General features: G+C 41.1%; 2 protein-coding genes across 6 annotated transcripts in view; both read left to right on the plus strand.

Annotated features, from left to right (window-relative positions):
* Positions 1-2507: 2507 nt before the first annotated feature.
* pnpla8 (patatin-like phospholipase domain containing 8) lies at positions 2508-13147 on the plus strand. Of its 2 annotated transcripts, none has more exons than XM_080886674.1 (10): positions 2508-3594; positions 4880-5903; positions 6932-7081; positions 7179-7330; positions 7512-7606; positions 7720-7891; positions 8068-8125; positions 8296-8490; positions 11583-11778; positions 11915-13147. In XM_080886674.1, the coding sequence occupies exons 2-10, from the start codon at positions 5022-5024 to the stop codon at positions 12187-12189; spliced, it is 2175 nt and encodes a 724-aa protein (XP_080742800.1). In that variant the 5' UTR covers positions 2508-3594; positions 4880-5021; the 3' UTR covers positions 12190-13147. The 2 variants fall into 2 exon arrangements, with proteins under 2 accessions (XP_080742800.1, XP_080742801.1); XM_080886675.1 differs by having other exon boundaries at positions 2508-3546.
* Positions 13148-19803: 6656 nt separating this feature from the next.
* Positions 19804-23567, plus strand: part of nrcama (neuronal cell adhesion molecule a) — a 65230-nt gene continuing 61466 nt past the window's right edge. For all 4 annotated transcript variants that reach the window (XM_080886762.1, XM_080886763.1, XM_080886765.1 and 1 more), the window contains exon 1: positions 19804-20009. The gene's annotated coding sequence lies outside the window, so the exon portion shown is untranslated. The remainder of the gene's footprint in view (positions 20010-23567) is intronic.

Below are 23567 nucleotides of genomic sequence, written 5' to 3' on the forward strand. Positions count from 1 at the left end.
TTGTTATACTCAGTTTGTTTGCTGCACGATGTCACTGTTATCACTTATGCATTTCATATGTTTTCTTTTAACAAGATTTAAGTGGTTTACATTTAATGTACTGGTGTGCTGCTTAAGTGCTACATGTTATACAATTAGTCATTTAATTGTGTTTTGTTTTAAGACTGAATTAATATAAATAGAACTGGACAAACTGTGATACCTTGATGTGCTGCTGGTAAATTCTCTCCATTTTAACTCTGTTGTATCAGTGCATTCATTCATTTTTTTTTTTTCTTCAAACATTTAGTCTGCAAAAAGAGTATTGAGTGAACATTGATGCAGGTGTATTGTGATGATGGCAAACTAAGCATATGATTCAGTTTTCATGCAGGGGCATTTTTTGTGCAGTGTAGATTCAAGTGACAAGGGTCAGGTGACCACAAGTCTAGATTTTCTGGGTTTGAAATTGAGCTGAAGACTACTGACAATGTGTTCATTTGTTTTTCTCCTCATGCTTTGAAAATGATGGTGAGCTTAAGTATATCTCTTTGTGCTTCAGCTCCACCTGCTGGAGAAAGAAAATCATCATCGCTGTCTTTACACGATGCTTTACACAATAGCTGGCACCTATTTAAGCACAAATTGCTGTTGTTGCCTTTATGCCTCTCAAACTGGAATTGAAATAATGCTGCTGTGCATTTTCAGTATTGGGATACTGCTATATATCTCAGAGATATCTCAGCTTTCTTCTTCTTTGGTGGATCACAGTAAAAAGTGTTTTAAGTCATTCTTACAGCCTGCTTTAGCCTAAACTAGTAAAAGTCTGAAGAGGTACTTCAAGCCAGGTGTTTTACTTTCATCCAGCCATCCATCAATCCATTATTTTAATACCTATCCAGATTCAGGTACCACGGGCAGCAGTCTAAGCAAAGACATTACCACCCAGGCATTCCCAGGTCAGTCTAGAGACACTGACGCATTCCCAAGTCAGTTTAGAGACATTTAGGCGTTTCCAAGTCAGTTTAGAGACACCCAGGCGTTTCCAGTCCAGTCTATAGACAGCTAGGTGTTACCAAGCCAGAAATTCCTCACCTAGGAGTCGTCCAGGAGGCATTCTAGTCAGATGCCTGAATCACCTAAGCTGTCTCCTTTCTATATGGAGGAGTGGCAGCTCTACTCTGAGCCCGTCCCAGGTGACCAAGCTCCTCATGCTGTCTTTAAGTGAGACTCCAGACACCCTTTGGAGGAAGCACATTTCCAACACTCGTGGGCTTTCTCTTTTTTTGAAAAACGAAAAACACTCAAAAAGAAACAAAGGCAGACAGAGAGAGTTGTCTATAACTCTACAAAAGCTGTGCAAAAACAACAGTTACACATCTTTTGAGATATTATATATGTTGTCAATATTCTTTTTTTAAACATCAGGATTATCCACAGCATCATGACAAGTGAACTCTGTCCACGCTGTTCTTTTGAGATTAAAATGATAAAAGATTATAAAAGATATATCTAAAACTTATATCTAAGTTTATTTGAACACTGACTTTTTAAGTGTCAGCGAACCTGTGTGTGAAGTTCTTAAAACTTCTGTTTTAAGATGAAAATAATCATTTAAAAATGTCAGAGTCTCTTTAAAATGTGCAGGTCGATTGTTTTGTGTTTGACCTTGTAATATCTGCTATGACTAGGGAGATTTTAAAGGTTGTGCCCATATCCTTCGCAGACCTTGGAAACTCAGCGTACAGATAAGCGTCTCTCATAGGTCCAGACTTTTTGCATTTGTGATTTAGATGAGCAACAACTAGACAAATAGGATAAGCTATTGCTTTTTGGCTGTCCTGCTACTCAAACGGCATCTTGTAAATTTGTTGTTGCTTAAAACAACCGTTTACTGTATGCCAAAATGACCTTCAAGCTACTGAAAAAAAGTACTAAATACCACGTATCTTTGTCTTAAAAAGGTTAGGTTTTGATGCAGTGACTTGTACTAAGAGCTACTGAAGTAGTCATGCATATGGCTTGGTGGTAGTTTCCCTGGTATAATCAAAAAACAGCTGACATATAGACTGAGGATAATAGAAAAGTGAGATTGAATAAGAATAGCAGTAGATTATTGCCCCAAAATTAATGAATATAGATGCCTTATTGTCAAATAGACCCCCCAAAAAATCCTGCGAACAGAGTTTTTTTCCTGCTTATGTTTTAACAGAAGGGGTTCTTCAGTCTAAAAGTTATAAGTCTAAAAGTGTTTACTGTGAAACCATCCATATTGGAATGAGCAATAGTGCCATGTCGTGACCAGATCAGTAACATTACCTCAATTTGGAAAGATAATTTAAACCAAGCATTAATAAGAGCATGAGATAACACAACCTTAATGACTTAACAGAGATTCATCACATTGACTGAACCAAACATATTAAGTGAAAAAAATATTAACTGTAGAAAAAGAATTAATTGTTAAAGAACACAAAAAACCGTTTATTTGAAATTTCTTGTGAGACATTTAAAGAGACATCACTTATATCTCAGTCAAAGGGCAGGGGGGCTGTCAAGAAGCCATTCTTAATGAAGGGAAACAGAGACATAAGGCTGATGTATGCCAAATTACACAAGAAGCTTCATATGGGGTTGCCACAGCAGATGGATCCATAGATTTTTATACCAGGTGTCTTTAATGATGCAGTCCACCCTGACATTGTGCTCAGTCTTGTACCAAAGTGTTATATGTCATGTGTTAAATATATTTGTTAACTACTAGGCTATTGATCCACTATCCTACACATAAAAAACCCAACAAATGTGACATTTTTGGTTCAAATCTTTGTCTGTATGTACAGAAGAGATGGTGGAGGCTATGTCATAGTTTAGAGACACACGGGTGTTCCATTAGTTTTACCAAAATGAATGAAATAATGGACACAGAAAAGTAAAGATCATCAAAAGATTTTGATCCACCGTGCAATACCACCTGGAAAGTATCTGACTTTTTTCAACAAGACAATGATCCCAAACCTGTTTCCCTGTGCTCTCTTTTTCTTTCCTCTTTTCTTTCTTCTTTTCTCTTTCCCCCACTTCCCAATTGTGCATGACAGACCCTACCTGAGCCTGATTCTGTCAGGAAGACGTCTCTTCTTGTTAAAATGGAGTTCTTCCCTCCACATTCGCAAAGTGCTTGATTATTGGATTTTTTTCTCTAATACTGCAGGGCCTTTACCTTACAATATAAAGAGATGACTCTTGTTGTGTTTTGCCACCATAGCACAGTAAAGAGGGTTTTGTTGAAAAGGAACTTCCCCCTTACTCTTTGTTGTCATTTTAGAAATGAAAACCTGTGGCTCTCAAAGGATTTCAAGATTTTAACTGATGTTGTAACGCTCCTCTTATCTCCTTATTCCTAATGTGTTTTTACTGACCTCTAGTGGCACACCTAAACCACTGCAGGGGAAACGGTCCGCTGAACTATGCCCACATGCGTAACTTCCTCTCCTCTTCCTGTTTATTTTTTTCTAAGGTACCATCCTCATACTAATGAAACACTCCAGGAGCTCTGGGTTCCAGAAGGTGAGGAGACGATCTGCTCATGTTGCTATCACCAATAGTGTTAGAAAGGTAGGTGTTTTATGTTCACTAGTATTGCTGTCAGGTACCAGCGAGGTCACATGTTTACGTTTAGACGTCTGTTTAGTAAGCTAGCTTTCAGAAATCATGGGTCAGGTGCTTATTCCTTCACATAAGCGTGTTATATAAAATAAGAAGCTTTCTAGTCACTAATACGTTTGAATTGGTTCTGCTAACGCCTAGCGCCAAAACAAACTGTACAAAGCGGACCCAGAGAACAGATAATGGTCGTTATTTAGCCTTTTTTGTGTTTCGAAGTATGTGTGGTGGGGTGCTAATGAAGTTTAAAAGCACCCTCACAGTGCAGAGCTAACACCCAGGAACTTAAGGAGCGATATTTTTATCTGCTGGGTTTAAAGGTCTACCATTCGTTGGAGCAAAGTCTTGTTCTCTATAACGTCCACCAGCCACTTCTCTCTAAACCTGGTCCTCCCCGGTGTGTGCACCAGTTTGTTTGACTCCACTATGAAGCTGACTTCCACTGGTAGAGTTTGAGGTTTAACCTTCGATACATCCACGACGAAGTAGACGCTAGCTGTCCCCCGAATTGGCTTCCTCGGTGTTGGGGTGCTGAATCGGGCCCGGTAGTGGTGGAAGGTCCGGTGCTCCTCCTCGGTTGAGCAGACAAAGTCCACACTGTACAACCAGCAAGAGGGGAGCTCCCACGTTTTAATGTAAGCCCCAATCTGCTTTTCCCCGACATTCACTGTGAAGTCCTTGCAGGCAGCCCATGGGATATCATCCATCTCAGCCTTCTCAGTGCGGTGGTGTCGGTCCAGCAGGGTTTTTACAAGCTGAGCTGACTCTGTTGTTAGGTTCATTGTTGTCCCCCTTTTTAACAGTATCTTGATGAAAGTTGCGGTCATTTGTATTGTTTGTTGGACTGTTTCTATAGTTACCGGTCAGACGGCGGCCTCTGTTGGCCAAATTTACAATGGCAAGCAAGTTAACCAATATCGCCCTGAGCTTCTGTTTGGGATGTTTTTGTTTGTTTTCTGATTTCACCTAGCTGTTCGGAATTAGTTTGAACTGATAAATAAAAGAAAAGCACTATATCTGAACTGAGAACATTTTTTTAAAGTATTTCCTCATATCCATCCTATAAGGTATATTTTAGCATAAAACAAAGTCACTGATTTACAGTGTTTAAAACACTTTATTAAGTGCAAAAAAGCCCAAATTTAAGGTTTCCATATGAGGACACTGGGTTTCCGGCTGATATACAAGTGTTCCTCTTTATATAATTTCCTTTTTATCTCTGTTTTTATCTTTACAGGTAGTGTGTTGCAAGCAGCGAACAATAAACTCATGGCAGAAAGCCTCCCAGAATGCTGCTGAATTTGCCAGAAGTTATCGCCTCATCTGTTTGCTTGAGGAAAGTATTTCTCTCCTGCCATCCCCAGTGAAACAGGAGACGTATGTCACGGATTAGGATCACACTTGACAGTGTTACCAAGGCAGTAGGTGGCACAGACTTCATCTCCAAGTTCTCCCGGCTCAAGGCGGGGGGCGGCGGTGGCACAGCTGAGAGCACCCACGCAGAAAAGTCTCGGGTAAAAGCCGAGACAGTAGCCTCAAAGGCTTCACTACCTGAAACTACAATGAAAGTAGAAGATGAAGGTGAGGAGACAGATAAGGAGCAGCAGCAGATTACAGAGAAGCCCTTTGTTTCCACAAAGAAGTCCATGTCCACTTTGGATTCAGCAGCAAGTGTTTCTGCCCCGTCCTCTAATGTGGCAAAACAAACTATGCAGCTGCTCCAGCCAGCAGCTCTGTCTACCAACATGGATGAGACCTACAAAACGCTGGCCAACCACATTGACGCTTATTTCGGACCCAGCACAGAAGGAGAGAGCAGGCAGCAGCAGCACATAGAAGGGGGCGATCATGTTGCTGGACCAGTTCCTCAGTTTTCCTCTCAGAAGAAGGGGGACCACATTCCTGTTTTGTCCCCAGTAGGAAAAAGTGTTGAGGCGCCAGCTAAAATTCCTGCCTCTTCCTCTTCGCCTAGTCCTCCAGTAGAGGCTCCTTCTGCCGAAAGCAAAGCTGTGGCGACGGCCTCCCCTAGAAAAGGCTTCACTCATTATCTGTCCTACCCTCGGCCCAGTGTTCAGGCTTTTGTCGGCAGCTACATCGCACCACTGGTCCCCAAATTTAGAAGCGATTCCAAAAAAATGGCAGACACGTCTTCAGATGTTGCCGTGGATGATGCCACTCCAGAGAAGGAAGAAGTAAAGACGGAGAGTGAGGAAGAGAAAGCCGACAAAGCAAAGCAAGAGCTGCTAACTCAAAGGGAAAAGGTGAGGTGTTAAATGTGATGCTAATGACCGATCCATGCTTCAGAGCTTTGATTCGCATTCACAAGCAAAACAGAACAGGAGAGGAGAAGCAGTACAATGAAAAATTTTAATAAAAGCTAATGCCAAAAACATAGATGAAATGTATTTACACTTTCTTCAGTAAATTAAAATAAGATGGAATTATTCTGGAGAGACGAGATCCTGTCAGAACTAAATAAGTCACGTAGAAAAATTAAGTTTGGAAGTGATCCAATCAGAAGGAATCTTCTTACTTTCCTTTGTGCACATTTGATTTGTCCATCGTAATTTTTTTTTGAGAACAGGACAAAACATCAACACTTGTGAGGAAGAGAAGAGCAGGTATATGGTCACATTTCTAATTTTATGTCAAGGGAAATTAAAATGCTTTATGAACTGTGTATGAACTAAAATTAGACTAAATCTAAAAGAATCCCAATGACTAAGCTATGACCTTTTAGACTATGACTAAAAGATTATGACTAAAACTAAATCTATATTAACACTAGTTCTAAGAAATGAAGATTACACCATGTGGGAAATATGCATCGGTGTGTACTGCTCCCTTTACTGTCTAATGAAGCTGGCAGTTAAGGACACGTGAGGCAACTGTTTCTCAAACTAGAGATCTCTCATAGTCACGTGACTGGATCTTCCTCTTCTCCTCCTCCTGTTCTCCTTTCATACCGGTTACAATTAGATCACCTCGTTGTGTGAAGGGAGTAGAATGAACTCATCCTTTCCTGCATGTAATAACCTTTTATTTCAAACCCACAAAGGCTGCCCCTCCACATGTCGAACTACCCATAATTATTGCTTCAGCTCCCAGATATATAAAAATGTATGACGTAGCGCAGCGTGTCTTTGGGCATGGAAGGGATGGTTGATAATCCCCCAAAAATGTTATAAATGATGAGCTCTACTATTTGTCATTGTCATTTAACACATATCCAAACAGTTTCCACATTATTTTTGACCTTTGCTTTATTTTGTCTGCGTTTGTCACCTAGATAATAGCCAGGGTGAGCGTAGACAACAGGACCAGAGCTCTGGTGAAAGGGCTGCAGGCCGTCACCGACGTCAAACTCCTCACTGCTCGAGTGGAGGAGCTTAGCAGACATCTCCTGGAATTCCCAGAGACTCGAGTTGTGGCCATCAAGGTTAGTGCTGTTTGTAATTTCAACTTGTTCTTGTAACATGTGGGTTACATGGTCATTAAAGTCATTCATTTTCTGTGTTTACTATTGTGACTGATAGGAGAAAGTGCTGCCCTGCCTTCTACGACTGAGCCAGGCCAGAGATCTTCCTCTTCAGGCTGCTGTGAGAGAAGCGTTGGCCCTGACTGGCTACACTGAACCAGTCAAAGGCAGAGGAATTAGAGTCCTGTCCATAGATGGAGGGGGAACAAGGTGCGGCTTTTGGAAAAAAAGACAGACACCCAGATTATATTAAACTAGTACAGAGTACAAATCTACTGCACATGAATGTAAATGAAACAAACTTTTTAAACACGGTGATCAGCAGACATCAGTCTGTCTAAAGTAAAAGTGTTGCGGACACAGACTGAAATATATTGTTAAACTGTTCCAGGGGATTGCTGGCCCTGCAGACTCTCCATAAGTTGCAGGACCTCACAGGGAAACCAGTCCACCAGCTCTTTGATTACATCTGCGGGGTCAGCACAGGTATGGTGTTGCCACCTCTCTCTTGTCGGTCTGTTATAAGCTTAATCCATCATTTATCTAATCGATTAAAGGATTTTAGGTGTCAGCTGTCCTCACTTGTTCCTTTCCATTAGGTGCCATTCTGGCTTTCATGCTGGGGATTTTCCAGGTCCCCCTGGAAGAGTGCGAGAAGATGTACCGGGAGCTGGGCTCGGATGTGTTCAAACAGAATGTGATCGTTGGAACAATGAAGATGGGCTGGAGTCATGCTTTCTATGACAGTGAAATGTGGGAGAACATCCTCAAGTTAGTCTGCAACACTCTTTCATTGCTTATTTAAAAAAAAAAAAGGTCTGTTTTTTCTTTCTTTTTCTTCTTTTTTTGTACACTTTTTGCATTCTTTCTTTCCTCTCTTCAGTCCTCAGCTTCAAAGACACCAGGATAGTCTAGAGTATTTGTATGTAATTTTGTGTTTTCTTTAGAGAACGGATGGGTGATGGACGTATGATCGAGAGTGCCAGGGATCCCCACTGCCCAAAAGTAAGTGTTTGAGTGCACACCCATGGGATTTTGTTTAACATCTTAATATTTCTGATGTGCCTGTTTAGTTTCATTTTCTTTTCTCATTGTTTATACCGCAGAGGACTTAGGACTTGAAGGGTTTCATGAAACTGATTTCAAAATTAAAAAGTTCTTTTCATGCCCACTAGGTGTCAGCAGTGAGCACTATTGTGAATAGAGGTCTTCCTCTGAAGGCATATGTGTTCAGGAACTATCGACTCATGCCAGGAGTGAGATCTCACTACCTTGGAGACTGCAAACACAAGATGTGGCAGGCTATCAGGGCCTCGTCTGCCGCTCCGGGCTACTTTCAGGAATTTGTTCTGGGAAAAGACCTTCATCAGGTACAACATGAATGTGAGACAACTGGGAGATGTTTGACTGTTCAGTTTATTCAGTTTATTTATTTTTAACTTAAATTTAAGTCTGAACTGAACTCATCTGTCCATCCACTCATGCTGCTAACTGCTTATCCACTTCACTAACTAAATCGCAATATATTAATTTAGTTATTGTGTCTTGGTTTCAGTTGACCTTCACATTTTCAAAACCATAAAAATAATTATCTGTCACAAATTAAGCCTAGAATTAAGCCAGTGTTATGGAAGTAACAGGGATTGAGATTGGCATGTGAAAGTGCACGTCTCTAAGAGGTTTGCTTTACAGGAAATCTACCAATGCGCTTCTGCCACGATGCTGCTTTTTTAAGGGACCAGTGCCAAGGACACAGGCACTGCGTGCAACAGCAGTGGCAGTTTTATTTATATAGAGCATTTTATTACACATAAACTAAGCTGCAGTGCATCGTGTGTGTTTGTGCATCAAGGATATATGTGCAGATTTGTTCCACTATTTCAAACTCACAACCTTGGAACAGCCCCATAATTGGCTCTTCCTCTTTTCTGGCTGTCAAGAGCCTGAAGGACAGAGGGGAAAGTCAACAGAATGGGGTCGCGGTACAGAGAGAGAGAGAGAGAGTCCTCAGACCTGGTCTGTGACCTTAAACATCAATGGTATCCTCCTTTTTACACCCCGAGAGGCCTTCCTCGAGGGAAATTGCAAAAGTTTCTGATTCCCTATGAAAGAGAATATTTTAAAGGAACCGTGTCTGTGTGGAGCCTATTCCAGTTGTCACAGAGCGAAAGGAAGGGTAACACCCGGGACAACCCGACAAGCATGTGGGAGGCGAACCCATACGAGCAAAGTGAGAACATGCAGACTCTACAGAGATCATCAGTCAGCCCGTAATATTGCCCAATATGTCATTTAGGTTCTAGTTTGGATTCTTGTCAGATGTATTGTTTTTTTTTTCTCATTTTAAAAACTGATTGCTTTTAATGTATTAGGTGGGGCTTAGACGGTGGCCCTGAGAGTTCAAATGTGCTGCAATTTAAGAAAACACACTGGTATTTTGCTGTACTCTAATAAATCTGGAAGTTGCCCAGAAAGACTAATATTAAAGTGTTATTTTGAAGTGGTATTATTAGGGCAGGATATCTTTAGATGATCTTACAGGCAGCAATTCTCCTCAAGGCTTAGCTTCATTTTGATAACCTACTTAAGCAAAATTAGCCTTGTCCCTTCTTCTCTCCCCTGCCATTTTCTAATACAGTAGTCCTTGTAGACCCCCCTTTTGTGTTTCCTTTTTTTTTTTTGCCAATAACAGGTCATAATCTACACCTCTGGTCTACATAAGCCTTGATACTTGTAGACGTTATTGGTTTAGAACCAAAGGCCTGCTCATTCTTTGCCCGGAGAGCTTCTTTTGTGGCACTATCCCAGGAAAAGTGCTCTAATCTTTAGTTAACAAAAGCTAAGCTGTCTGCTGCTTTCTCTCCATTTATTAACAAGGCAAATATGACATGGCTGTAATCTCCCTTTCTATCCAACACAATTACAGTTACATTTCTGTTTGCATGTATAACGTGTGTGTGTGTGTGTGTGTGTGTGTGTGTGTGTGTGTGTGTGTGTGTGTGTGTGTGTGTGTGTGTGTGTGTGTTTCTGCACATTTCTCTCCTCACTTACACCTCTGCAAAAAGTATCTGTTTCCCATGCACTGGGCTGACAGCAGGGATGGAAAGACAGAGACTGAGAGAGTTATGTGCGTTGTTCTCCAAATTCCTCTTGGAGCCAAATAGTGTTTCATCAACATTTTGAGCTACCCTCGCCACCCACTGATCTCACTCCTACTCTAGTTTTCAGCACTTGCAGCGGTATTTCTCAGGAGAGTTCTGCCACTGCAAGGGATTAAAAAAAACACACGAACACATTCAAGTCCATTGTTTTCATCATACAGCATTACTAAGGAGTTTCTTGCAGTCACTGAGATCAGAGGGGTTCTGAATGTCATTTAGTGTCAGAGTCAAGAGGAATCTGTGTGGTTTGTCTCAGCAGTGCAGCTTATAGTATACGAATATATATGAATTGCTTACACCTTTGTCTTAACAGTCACACAATCAGGCTTAAAATGACACTTTTAATGTTTTATTGTACCATAAGAACGCCTTGAGAGCAGAGCAGACCCATTAAGATCAACATTTACTGTGGTCTAATGTAATGTGGGATAAGTGAAGAGCAGAAGAAAAGATTTTTGTTACCAGGAGCTTTCTGCTTTTGTTTGTTGTCCTGGTGCTACTGACCCGTTACAGCCTACGGTCACTGAAGAGTGAAACAGGGAACTCTCATCAGATGACACTTTGAGTCTGATATAAATGTGCATCCTAAAATGATTTCTAAGTCTTTTATGCTGGTTCTGTATCCTTACAAACTAAACTACTGCATTAGTTTCATTGCTTTTCTGTTGCCCCACCACCTGTAGAAGAGTGGAAATAACCTTTTCCCACTTCTCTGTGGGGCAAGATGGAGTGCCACACTCTCACACTATTTAATCTCAGCCAAAAGAACTTCAGTGCTTGGATTAAATTCAGAACTGAACTTGGTGAAAGGCTGACAAAGAGCAGAAGCAGCAAAACGGTTCAGACAGCCATTGAGCTGGATTATTCTTTTTTCTTTTCTTTTTTTTTTCTCTGTTCATGATTCTGTCAAGAATCTGTTAACACTATTTAGTAAAAATGCACACCAAATGGGTAGTGCAAAAGCAATGGGATAATACAAGAAAGTTGTAAGATTAAAATCCTGAAACGCACTGTGATTTACCAGTGAAGCTACATTTGTACTGTAGGTAGTTTCTGTCCAAATGATCCAAATGCAACTTATTTTTGAGGGCAGATAAAACCACTGTTTTCCGGGCTTGTTTACTTCGTTTTCCAGCACAGCACATCTCTCGCCCAAAGCTGTGTAGCTCCAGGACAGCCTGTCCACTTCACCTCATTTGTCCTCAACATGCTGTCACAACAGATATATTTAAGCTAAAGGACACATACCAAAAAATCTTTCTCTGCACAATAAAAACATGGCAGCCTTTCTTCCTCTCTAGGATGGAGGACTCCTAATCAACAACCCCACAGCTCTGGCCATTCATGAGTGTAAGTGTCTGTGGCCAAACACACCCCTGCAGTGCGTGCTGTCTCTGGGCACCGGGCGATACGAGACAGCGGGCAAGAATAGCACAACCTACACAAGCCTCAAGACCAAACTGGCTCACGTCATCAGCAGTGCCACAGATACAGAGGGTAGGACCACACAAAATGTTGTTTATCAGTGTTTGACATCCCACAAGCAGTTATTTCTAAACGAAAGGTTAGAGGTGGTGTGATGAAAACCAGTATTGGACAAAACAAAAAACATGTCCCTCCATCCTTATTTCAGAAGTACACACCATGCTGGATGCTCTCCTGCCCCCGGACACCTACTTCCGTTTCAACGCCTACATGAGTGAGGACATCCAGTTGAATGAGAACCGTGTAGAGAAGCTGAACTTCCTCAAGAGCGAGGGCGAGCGCTACCTCGAGCGCAACGAGGCCAAGCTGAGGAAGGCGGCTAGCATCCTGGGCCAGGAGAAGAGCGCCATGCAGCGACTGGCCGAGTGGGCCAAGCTCAAGGCCGACATGTACGAAGGTTTCCCCTTCGTCTCCAAGCTCTAGCCTGGTAGCAGTGTGACCCTAGGGGTTTGTTTTTTAAGGTACAAAGACACAGAGAGGGAGGCAAATAGACCCCCAATGGAATCAATGTTGTGGAAAAGATGCATACTAGGAGACAGTTTGAAGTTAAATTACAAATGTTTACACTGTTTTACCGCAGCTACCTAACACTAAAAGAAAAGATCCTTTGGTCATATTGATGTTTAATAATTAACAAGTGTAATACAATTTGCTGTTGGTGGGGAAGGATGTGTCTATAGTGGAGACGGAATGTTCTATTAGAACTGAGCAGGTTTTGACATTACAGCGGAAACCTTTACATGACTGAGGGAGGAGGAAAATGTAAGAAAATGCTGGTTTACTGGTTTTTGGGACGCACAAAGATGGGCATGTGATACCTGTTATACACAACAGTTTACCTATGGTTATTGGGTAAAGGAAGTGAGCTTTGTTTTCTTTTTCAGTAACTTGAATACATAAAGATGTAATTAATACATGATTGCACCGTGAGAACATGAGCGTGACTACCTATCTGTAACACTGTACACAAGTTAACACCTCACGCACTTTTTAAAGGGTAATTCTTAGCCTCTCTGTTGAGAATGATGTAAATACATTTTGTGGTAATTATGACATAAGTAATTATGAAGTGTTAGAATTTAACAATTTAAAAAAGTGTGCACATACCGCTACTTTGAAGACTGATACTAAAGTAAAAGAAAATGTTGTAATCTGGTAAAAAGCATGTCTATCCCGCTTTAAGCAGCTAGTTGTGGCCCCATGGTTAATATAAAGCTTTTACCTTGAACCTCAATCAAGCCTGATTTCTGTTTCTGCACAATTTATAAACTAAATAGACTTGACATTGTGAGAATCCTTCCTGCCCCGACCCCTTCCTTCATTACTTAGTGGAATGCCAAAAATGAACAAAATGTAATGATATAATAAAATTATACTGTCAAACCACTCTTCCTTCTTCCTTCTTGCACAAAGTGTTCTTCACTCACTCAGTCTTTGTGTGTTTACACACTACTTTGAATTTAATCCTTAGTTATTATTAAACCTGACCCTGGTTCTGCCAGAAGTTTCTTGTTGTTTAGAGGGGAGTTTTTCCTTCCCACTGTTGCCACTGTGGGCTCATCTGATAGTTTTGATTTTCTGTATTATTTTAGCATCTTTACCTGTCACTCATTTATAACATTTGGGGTGTTAGGAAACAAACCAACAGACAAAGTAACACCCAGTGTATTGAGGATTGCGTTGAAATCCTATACCATCCAAGAATGGAAAATCATTTTGTTTTCAAAACTGCAGAAATGTCTCTCCTTAGTTCCTAAACACCTAAAGAGCAAATAGAAGTGATTTTGTTTCTCTTTGTGTTTGTGTGTGCGTGTGTGATGTATATCTGCTTTCTGCAGTTTCTGCTGCCTCAGTGTCATTTAAAATAAGGACACACACAAATCACAACGCGCCACACAAAAGACATGTCAATGAAGAATGCCAAGTGTCGTCTTATGATGAATTGCTTTTCTTTTTCCAGTTGCGCGCATTAGGTTTTTGCTTTGTTGTTTTGATCTCATTGATTGTCACTTGAAATTCCACGGGATCATTCCTCCCAGTCATGCTGCCGTTACCCCATCAACATAAACGGCATGCCACTAAAAGCTGCACCTGCAAACACTCAAAAGCTACAGATATCAGAGTAGTGCAAGTATTTCCCTGCATTGATGTCTCACTCCTGCATTCAGTGTGTCAACATCACAGTTTGACATGCGGATTGATGGACCTTTTATTTTTTTTCTCTCTTCAGTACCAGCTTGAGATTGACCGTGGCCTCAGCCAAACGTCAGATCCTGATTTACGATCGTGCTGCCTACTCTCGTCCTTGCTCTAGAGTGATTTTTTTCATTAAGTGAACACTGATAACGGGGTGAGAGATCCTGCAGGGGTGTGTACAGCTACCAGTGTGGCTGAAAGTGTCTGTGATAAACATGGCTCAAAATACTCTTCGAGTCAGGAATTCCCTGACTGTTTCAAAGTAAAAGTTCCACCCTTTTCGATATATTAACATGATTGATAGAGCGCTGACTTTTTGTTTTTATGTTATTTGTCCAAAATTTGATAGATGGCAGAGAATTCACTCTTCACTACTGTGGAATACACTCACAGCCCACTTTGTTTGGCATACCGGTTCAACAGCTTGCTAACACAAATAACTAACAGCCAATCACATGGCAGGATCTCAGTACAGTTAGGTTGCATGCTAAAATGTTTGAACTGAGCATTTACCCCTTAGTACCAACTGGCATTATTTAAACACCACAGCCTACCTGTGTATTTTCTAACCGTGTCCACCCCTTAATGACTACAGTGTAATCAATCTTCTGATGGCTGCTTCCAGGAGGATAACACACCTTGTGACAAATCTCAAATCATCTCAAACCGGTTTCTTCAACAGGAAAATGAGTTTACTGTACTCAAATGAACTCCACAGTCACCTGGTCTGAATCCAGTAGAGCACCTTTGTACAGCAGCACTGTGTGCAGGAAATCTGCAGCAACTGTGTGATGCTGTCATGTCAATATGCACCACAATCTCAGAGGAATATTTCCAGCCCCAGTTTGTATAATTAAGGCGCTTTTGAAGGCAAATAAGGGTCCAATGAGTTCCTGGTAAACTGGCCAGTGAGTTTGTATAAGAAGTAAAACTTTCATGCTGAAGGTGCTGCAATTTATATCTCAAGGTTTAAGACAGAGAGTGGGTCAGGGTTGGCTGCATTTCTACGTTTTCTGTTTATGTAGCAAATTAAAAATGTTGAAATAATTGCTGTTGCTCTTTGCTGTTCTTACATATGTTTATTTACAGATAGATAGATGGGGAGATAGAGATGGAGATATAGAGACTTGGGTGTCTTTGACAAGGGTGGTCAAGAGAGACAAATGAGGTGAATGTGACATTAACACTCACACGCAATTTTCATTCTGTTCTCTTCGGTGTTAAAGGCCAAAATGCCAGGGTAGAGTGAAGTCCGCCAAGCACTGTTTACATGAAGCATCTATATAAATAGTTCATACCACCGCACTATAGCAAGAGCTGTCTGTCTCTATGCCTCCTGTTCCTGGTGTTCCCTAGCAACTGCTTTGGTTCCCATTGACAATCTTCTCAATGTATGTGTGCCCACGTTTGCTTAAAATTGCCTCAGATTTTGGCAAAAATGTGTTACACAGCAGACCTGCTTTATTTCACTGCTATAGAAAGTCATTTGGAACTTAATAAATGTGTCTCTTTGTTTTTTGCTCAGTGTTTGAAGCATGTGCCAAGTTTCTCCTCTTGTTTTCAAGTTCACGCTCTTGGCTTATGTGATTATCAGATCAACGTCTGCCAGGATCTGCCATCTTCTTATACAAACAAAAGTGTAGCATGTGACCAGATGTTGTTACAAGGTGACTGACTTCTCTTTTATCGTGGCTCTACTCTGTATTGAGATTCACAGCCGCCACCCCCTAAATGCGAGATTGCAATCTCTCAGTCTAAAGTAGTTCCAATTGTGTGAGTGCACCCACGGGAAAAGGGGTTACAGGTTTCGAATTCCCTCATATGAATATGAATAAGGAAGAAAGGAGAAAAAAAATGGCCCAGCACTCACTCAGTTTTTTTAAGTGTATTTCCTTCTCACGATTCCCTGGGTTGACGCAGTCCGAGTACTCTGAACAAGTTCATATTCATGCTATCCCAAATTACATATGAACTGAACTGAAAAATCCAATATGAAATATTATTTAAATCTTTGTCAGTATATATGGGAGAGGTAAGGAAAGAAGTACAATAGTGAGTATATGCAGCTATTTGTAAAGCACTGTGGAGGCTCTATCATGGTTTGGGGCTGCATTTCAGCCAGTAGTGCTTGGGATCTTGCTAATACAGGCCCAGTATTGCAGATACCAATACCAGCACTGATATGTTTAACTTATGCAGGGCTGAGCAGTCTGAAAAATACTTATGAGATGAATAATCACCAATTTTCACATTCTGAACACATTTTAATGGCCACTATATCACTGTGATATTTTTTTTACTTTCCACTATAATGAGTTAACACAACAAAACAAACAAACATGTATTTCAAAACTGGGTTTTTCAGAGTATCATATAAATGTGCCTGGAATGTAAAGAAGCCTGTCTCCAAACCACTTTAGATCAATTTCTGTTATTAAAGGTATATTTTTTCATTTCCAAAGAAATAATTTATGCAACACAATTCAGTGGGCTACATACTGAACCTAAAGGAAAGAAACAAAGTATCGATCCAATACCAATACCAGCATTAGTATCGATACTATCAATATTTGCCCACCTCTAGCTCATACTGATGAGTGAGAAGAAGACTCTAGCTGCTTCTCTTCAGTGTAAACATTAACAGTGTGGAAATATATATCTGGTGAATGTTAAACATACACTGTCTTGCCATAATATATCCTGTCCTGTATAAACTGTTTTTAAATCATACAGTGGCACAGAGAAGCTCTGGTGTAGACCCCACTCCAAGTCCGACATATTTTGGCCTTAAAAGATGCTTGGTGATAGGAATACGATGGCTTTCCAGGACACAGAGAAAGCCTCTGATGCATGAAAATATGTTAAAGTACTGCTGCAGGAGTGTTTTTCCACTTAGTGGTGTGTCTGCCAGTAATGTCGCACTCTTAAAAAAATTAAATAAATAAATAATCTTGTCTCGCCATGTCTTTCACTGAGCGAAAACTGAGTTTGCACAGTGCCATTGCTCTCTGCAGGTCTCTGTCAGCCAGTTAATATGGAGACACACCTGCGCACACACACACACAAACATCCTACTTGCCCTGTGGAAATGTCAGACATCAGTGCCTGTGCCCACCGTTTCAACGTCTGCACGTCTTTAAAAGGATAATATCAGTCACACCCATGAGCTGGTGCACAACATTCTCTCTGAGGTTTGAACGTACATGTACAGACACAGCAGCATATTTTTCATCTCACATTAAGTTGTGTTTGTTTTGGTGGTGGCCTTCCCTCAGGCCTTGTCACCATTACTGCACGTTACAGCACTCTGCACAGTGGTGAAGGCTAATGTCCCTCGGCCCAGATGAGTGTTACTTCATGCACATATCGTGGACAAACTGTACGTATATCCTTTTTCCCCCTAAACAGTGTTGATGATCTGAGCCTGCCCTGTGGGAAGCTACATATGATTAAGCCACAGCTGCAAACTCCAAGCTCACTGTTTTTCTTTTTGCTGACATATAATGGTGAAAATACACTTCTCAGAATAATTAAAGGAACACTCTAAAAACATCAGATCTTTATGGGAGAAAAACCTCATGCTGGATATTATACTGATATGGACTGGATAATATGTTGGGAACAAAAAGGATGCTACAACATTTGATAGAAATTAAAATGATCAACGTATAGAGGGCTTAATTAAAAGAGACTCCAACCATCAAATTGCAAAGTTGCATTGCAGCAACTCAAAATGGTATTCAGTAGTTTGTTTGGCAATAGATGGTGTCCCAAGGAATCCCCGATCCCAGATATGAACCAGGGCATCACTGAGTTTCTGGTCAGATTGAGGTGCATACTATTGCCACGGCTTCTCCAGACTCTTTCATGTCTGGACATGCTAATTCTGGTATTCTATGGCAAAACACACGGTGCTGGGTAGTGAGCACAGCGTCCTAGAGTAGCGGTCCCCGAGTTGAGGCTCAGGTGTGAAATGTATAGTTTTCACGGTTTTTATCTTTTTTTAAAAAAATAGTTTTTATTGTTAAATGGGTTTCCCTGGGTCTTTTCCCATTTGTTATGAATAAATCTTCTTTTTTGGTACTGGTACAGCTTTTATTTTGTTGTATTTATCCGTGACACCTTAAAGGCCTTGAAAATATCGTTGGACATAAACCGGTCTGTGGCGCAAAAAGGTTGGGGGCTGCTGTCCTAGAGGACGTCGGGCCCCCAAGCCACCCTCAGGAAGTCTGTTTTTGATTCTGACACTGACTCTAGACCAGGGGTGGACAACTCCAGGCCTCAAGGGCCGGTGTCCTGCAGGTTTTAGATCTCACCCTGGGTCAACCCACCTGAATCAAATGATTAGTTCATTACCAGGCCTCTGGAGAACTTCAAGATATGCTGAGGAGGTAATTTAGCCATTTAAATCAGCTGTGTTTGATCAAGGATATATCTAAAACCTGCAGGACACCGGGCCTTGAGGCCTGGAGTTGCCCACCCCTACTCTAGACAAATGCAAAGCTGGTGAAAAAAATAAAAGTGGCATCCACCTGTAGCCTAAAGCTATTTCTGTTATAGGAGTTGTGTCATTGTTGCTCCTTTTTCAGTAACAGCAAAGCAACTGAAACTGATTAGCACCCCCCTGCTACTTAACTGTTCACTTCATTATACCATAAGTTTAACTGCTTACTCTGATTGAAAAGTGTTCCTTTTTTTTAGTAGTGTATGTAGTGATGGTGAGTGAGAGAGAGATAGTGAGTCTGTAGATTACTGGTGTTGATGGCTGCAGTCTATAGAAGACATACTTCCTGTGTCCCTGACATGACACGACCTGAGTTATGTGGGATAGGTGAGGAGTGTTCACGCATACAGCTGTCATGTGAGAAGAAGGATCTGCAGTTTAAAATATGTAGTGGGATGGCGGGCCAGTAATGAAAATGTAATGTGCAGTGGAGTGTTTGACACCAGCAAGGCCTTGTTCATATCTGTATAGGCCATCTGTCCAGTCCAGGCACGTGACATTGGGAAACATCTATTAGCAGCACACTGTGTTAATTTTATACTGAATGGAGACTTTTGAAGGTGCCAGTGAAAAACACTGGCAGCAAAGCCAACGTAAGTGCCAATGACTAAACTGCTCAATGTCTCAACATCTAAATCTTGCAAATGTAAGGTCTTTAAAAACAAGAGCCAAAACTATAAAGCAAACAAAGCTTAATGATGATTTACTAAAGTAATGGTTTCAACGTTTTAGAAATAAAGCCTTTACATCCCGGCAGGACTGTTTGTTTCACGCACCTTCGCCCGCAGGCCCCTCTGCTGCGCTCATTAAAGAGGGGTCGCTGTAGTTGGGTGGTTTTTTTGTTGTTGTTTTTGTTGTTGTTTTTGTTTTTTTTAATCTGCGTCACATTGGTAACGACTGAAAACATTAAAGCAAAGGAGTCTCACTCTGGTTTAAAAGAAAATAGTCTTCTTTTTGTGAGGTTTTAGATTACTACTAGTTTATATTAGACTAAAATCAATAGATTAATAATATTAGTTAAGTACCTGACAGAGTATTTACCTGCCTTAGAAATATAATCATATAGGGAGTCTGTGTTACCTTATTTGACAGAAATCTTAGCTTTTACTGTTGTTTCTCCATTACGATGAAAACATGCTGATGAGCTTCTTTTCCTGCTGGGGTAAATGGCATAAAAGTTTTCATGGCATGTAGGCCTTGTTTATACAATGTTTAAAGCACAAAGTCAAATGTTGGGCTAAAGCTTGGTCCCTTTTTTGTGAGAGGAGTGCGTCATCCTCTCTGAGCGTAGACGATCTCTGTCGCTGCTGGTTTTGACAGCGGTAGGGGAGCTGCTGGGGAGAGCGGAGGACCCGTGTGGACCACAGCTTGCTGTAGCAGCGGCTGAGAGGGGGGGGGGCGGACACGCACCAGCCGGACACAGACTCTGAAACACACACACCTACCCACAGCACACACGCGCGCCTCTCTCAGCCTTTTCAGCAGCATCAACACACATTTCACTGACGGGGTGGAGGAAACAACAGTCGGGTTGTAGAAAACGGTGAGTGTTTCTCATCTCTTTTGGTTCTTTAAAGATGGAGTGGGGGTGTGTGAAGGAGGGGGGTGTCTTTATTCTTTCATCCCCCCCCACGACATAAGGGTTAGGGTAATGGTGCAGCGAGTGTGTCAAGTCTTGTCATCTGCCGCGATGTCCCTGTGATGCTGGCTGGTCCAGGATGCCCAGGTTTGCGGTAACACAGCAATATGGACGCCCGGTATTATTTTGGATGCCGCCGAGTATGAGGCAGACGTTGCAGTGCGTGCACTAGCCGCACTGCATCTTGAGGAGCAGTAGCATCAAAGCCACAGGAGGGGAGGGAAAGCGGTTTGTCGGTGGGCCCTGGCGTTGAATGAAGCTGCTGGTGCAGCAGGGTCGGTGCTGCCGGCCGGTGCGGGCAGGCCCGTGAAAGCGCTGAGCGGATTACTTGATGTCTGCTGGTGATGCTGCCAGCTGTAGCTCAGCTCCCCCCTCCATCCTCCCGGTGTCATTTCAAGTGTTTTGACTTAAAGGGAAGCTTAAGCCGCCCTTGATTTCATATCAGAGATTTTGAGATGTAGGGTAAGAGCTCGACTGATTATAGTCGATAAAACGAAACCATTATACATGAGTTTGGAGGACAAAGGCACAGAGACGAGGACAGCCTTTAATATTTTTCAAGATTTGCTTGAAATATACATCAGCAGTCATATTAAACCCAATCTTATTATTATTACTACATCAGCTAAAAAAATGTTGTTCACCTTGCCATATAATTGTAATAGTAGCATTTAGCAGTCCTTTGTCATTAATGATTAGTGAATATTACTGAGCAAATGTTGGCCATGTTCTAATGAACTTGTGAGTTGGAAGTTTGTTAAAGTGTAGACAGTTTAAGACAAAATGCTGTAAAATGTAGAAATCTATGATTCTCAGTGAGTGCACCTGAATACTGCAAAATGTGCATTTAGAAATAAAGAATACTGCAGTCACCGAAGGATTAGACAGCACTCCAACATCAGTAGGAATGTGAGCGTTTCTGCCATTCATCTAGACGTATTACAATGGTTATGTGAGTGCTTTGTGTGTTTGCACTTTGTTAGAATGGTGTGATGCAGTGTTAAGGGTTAATTAGCGATGGGCCATGATGGTGTAGATGCTGTAGTGATCATCTGCATGGAAGGAAATGTGCAATACAGCATCGAGTTGTGACAAAGCTGATGTCCTGCCGCAGTCCAAGAAAGACAAGAAACTGAGTTTAGGGCACACTGGGGACGACGTGTGATTTTACTGTGGGGATTATGGTGGGCATACTAAAAAAATAGTATAATGCATCCAAACAGCTGTCAGTATTATACATTAAAGCGTAGAATCAATACAGAACATTTCTGCTGTTGTATAGATGTAGGCAGGATGAAAAGTAAATAATTGTTTAAATTCTACTAGTTCTGACTGTAATTTAACAGACAAGTTGCTTACAGTGTGGGATTGCAGATGTGAATGTGCTGGAAACTGTTCTGAAGCTACAGTGTGGTCTGTGTCTGTGGATGAGATGAAGGTGGAGCTGAATAAACAGAACGTATTTGCTATAACAGCACAAGTGTGGGAGAAAAGTTGATATAGCATAGTATCGCAGTATTTTGCATGACGGTGTATCGATACAGGAACACCAAATAGCAGTATTTTTTAAAATAAATTTGATTTCTCTGTGAATATTATGAACAAGAGGGCTCATCTCATGCACCGCTATCCTGGGATAATGTTAGTTGAGCAAATTTACTTTAAATCTGCTCAGCCGAAAAACCGTCCCACTGCTGCCTCCTAATTCAGAGCAAGCTAATAGTTCAGTCACAAGTACCAGTTTTGGTTGTAATTGCACAGGTTGCTTGATAGGAGGCAACATTTCTGCAAACAGATGCAGTTTGACATAATTGTAACAGTTAAATGTGAATATCTGTCTATGTAGATATGATAGACAGAAATGTAGATAAGAAATATATGTAGATAGAAAATATGGGATTTTTTGACAATTTATCACAGTTAATTGTTGTATTATCAGGAAGAAATTGCATGAAATTGCTAACGTGATCCCATTCGATTGCAGACTGATATCTGATTGATATCAGATATCACCAAATGTTGATATTTTATTAAATAAAATATCATATCATATCATGAATGAACTATTGTGATAGTGTTCTGTTGTGGGATTTCCACCGCTACATAATATAGACTCAAATGTAAATGCAATGTAATGTAAATGACTGCAACCCTGATTTGCTTATTCATTGTGATTTCAAGGAACTGAGCCCAGTGTCCCTGTTATGCAGTGAAAAACAAACAAACAAGCACTGCTCTTTGCGTAGTGTTTAATTAAATGCATACATGCTTGTTCTATATGCTGCAGAAAGTCACCAGTGACTTCCACGCCTGGCTGCAAAACAGTCCATGAGTGGGTAGAATCTTTTTGGAGGCAATAAGAATGGCACTGTGTGTCACTGCAGAATTTAAAGTGTGAGTTTTGTGGGGTTTTTTCCTTGGGGTACTAACATTTACAGCGTGATTCAATATGACTTGATGCCGTGCGCCCACTCTGACCCAGGGGCACCACCAAGGGGGGGCCAAGGGGGGCACTGGCCACACCCAAAATTTGCTAGCGCCCCCTGGCATGACTATCCAAAGATGGTAATAATTTTAGTAAACATGAGCACAAGCGAGAGGAAGACAGCCTACAATGAGTTGAAACATTAACTTGTTATTTATTACTACATATGCAGTTTTTGTCATTCGTATTGTGTCACTTTGTACATCCCTCACGATCTTCTGTTTTTGGTGTGCCACCCCAATATTTTTGTAGCCTCCATATGGTCACCCCTATGAAAAAATTCTGAAAAAATTGACCCTGCATAGGAAAGTACTTTAGAGCACAGAAAATATTTGCAGGTTTAATAATTGTTGCAGTGAACAGGAAGCCTATAATTGTGCTGTGCGAGGCGGCACCAGAATGCTAATATCAACCTGCTAACCTACATTTCGAAAGCTCCAGTCAGCATTTAACTCTCTGTTCTTTTATAATCTCCAGGAAAACACAGCGAGAGCTAAGACTGCAAGAAAACATATCTAACTTTAACTGCCTTTAAGGTTTTAATTTCTTCTAAAACGTACGTGACGAAGCTCTCTGCAGTTATACGATCTCCTGCCAAAGCCAGCCCATGTTAGGCCACTGAAAAAAATACACAGCACAGGTGAGAATTAATAGAGAAAAAAAAAAGATTGTACACAGTTGTAACTGACAGGTACCGAATTATATTAAAGCTTTTCACTGAAAACATTTTGACAAGTCACAGCAAGGAAAAGCACAGGTTTGAAAAATGAAATGAAAAGTCTGAACTACATCAAGACACTTGAATATAACAGTACCGCTATTACATATCACCTCAGCTTTTATATGACGAGTCAACAATTCCTTCAGGTCCTTTTCTCTTTATTTAAAAATGTTACCTAAAATAATCTTCTCTTTTAAAAGTAGCGAACACCGGGTTTGTTTAAATGTTCTTGCAGCTGTAAATAGTGTTATAATAG

Source organism: Rhamphochromis sp. 'chilingali' (assembly GCF_963969265.1).
Source record: "Rhamphochromis sp. 'chilingali' genome assembly, chromosome: 7".
In the NCBI taxonomy this organism is placed as follows: Eukaryota; Metazoa; Chordata; class Actinopteri; order Cichliformes; family Cichlidae; genus Rhamphochromis; species Rhamphochromis sp. 'chilingali'.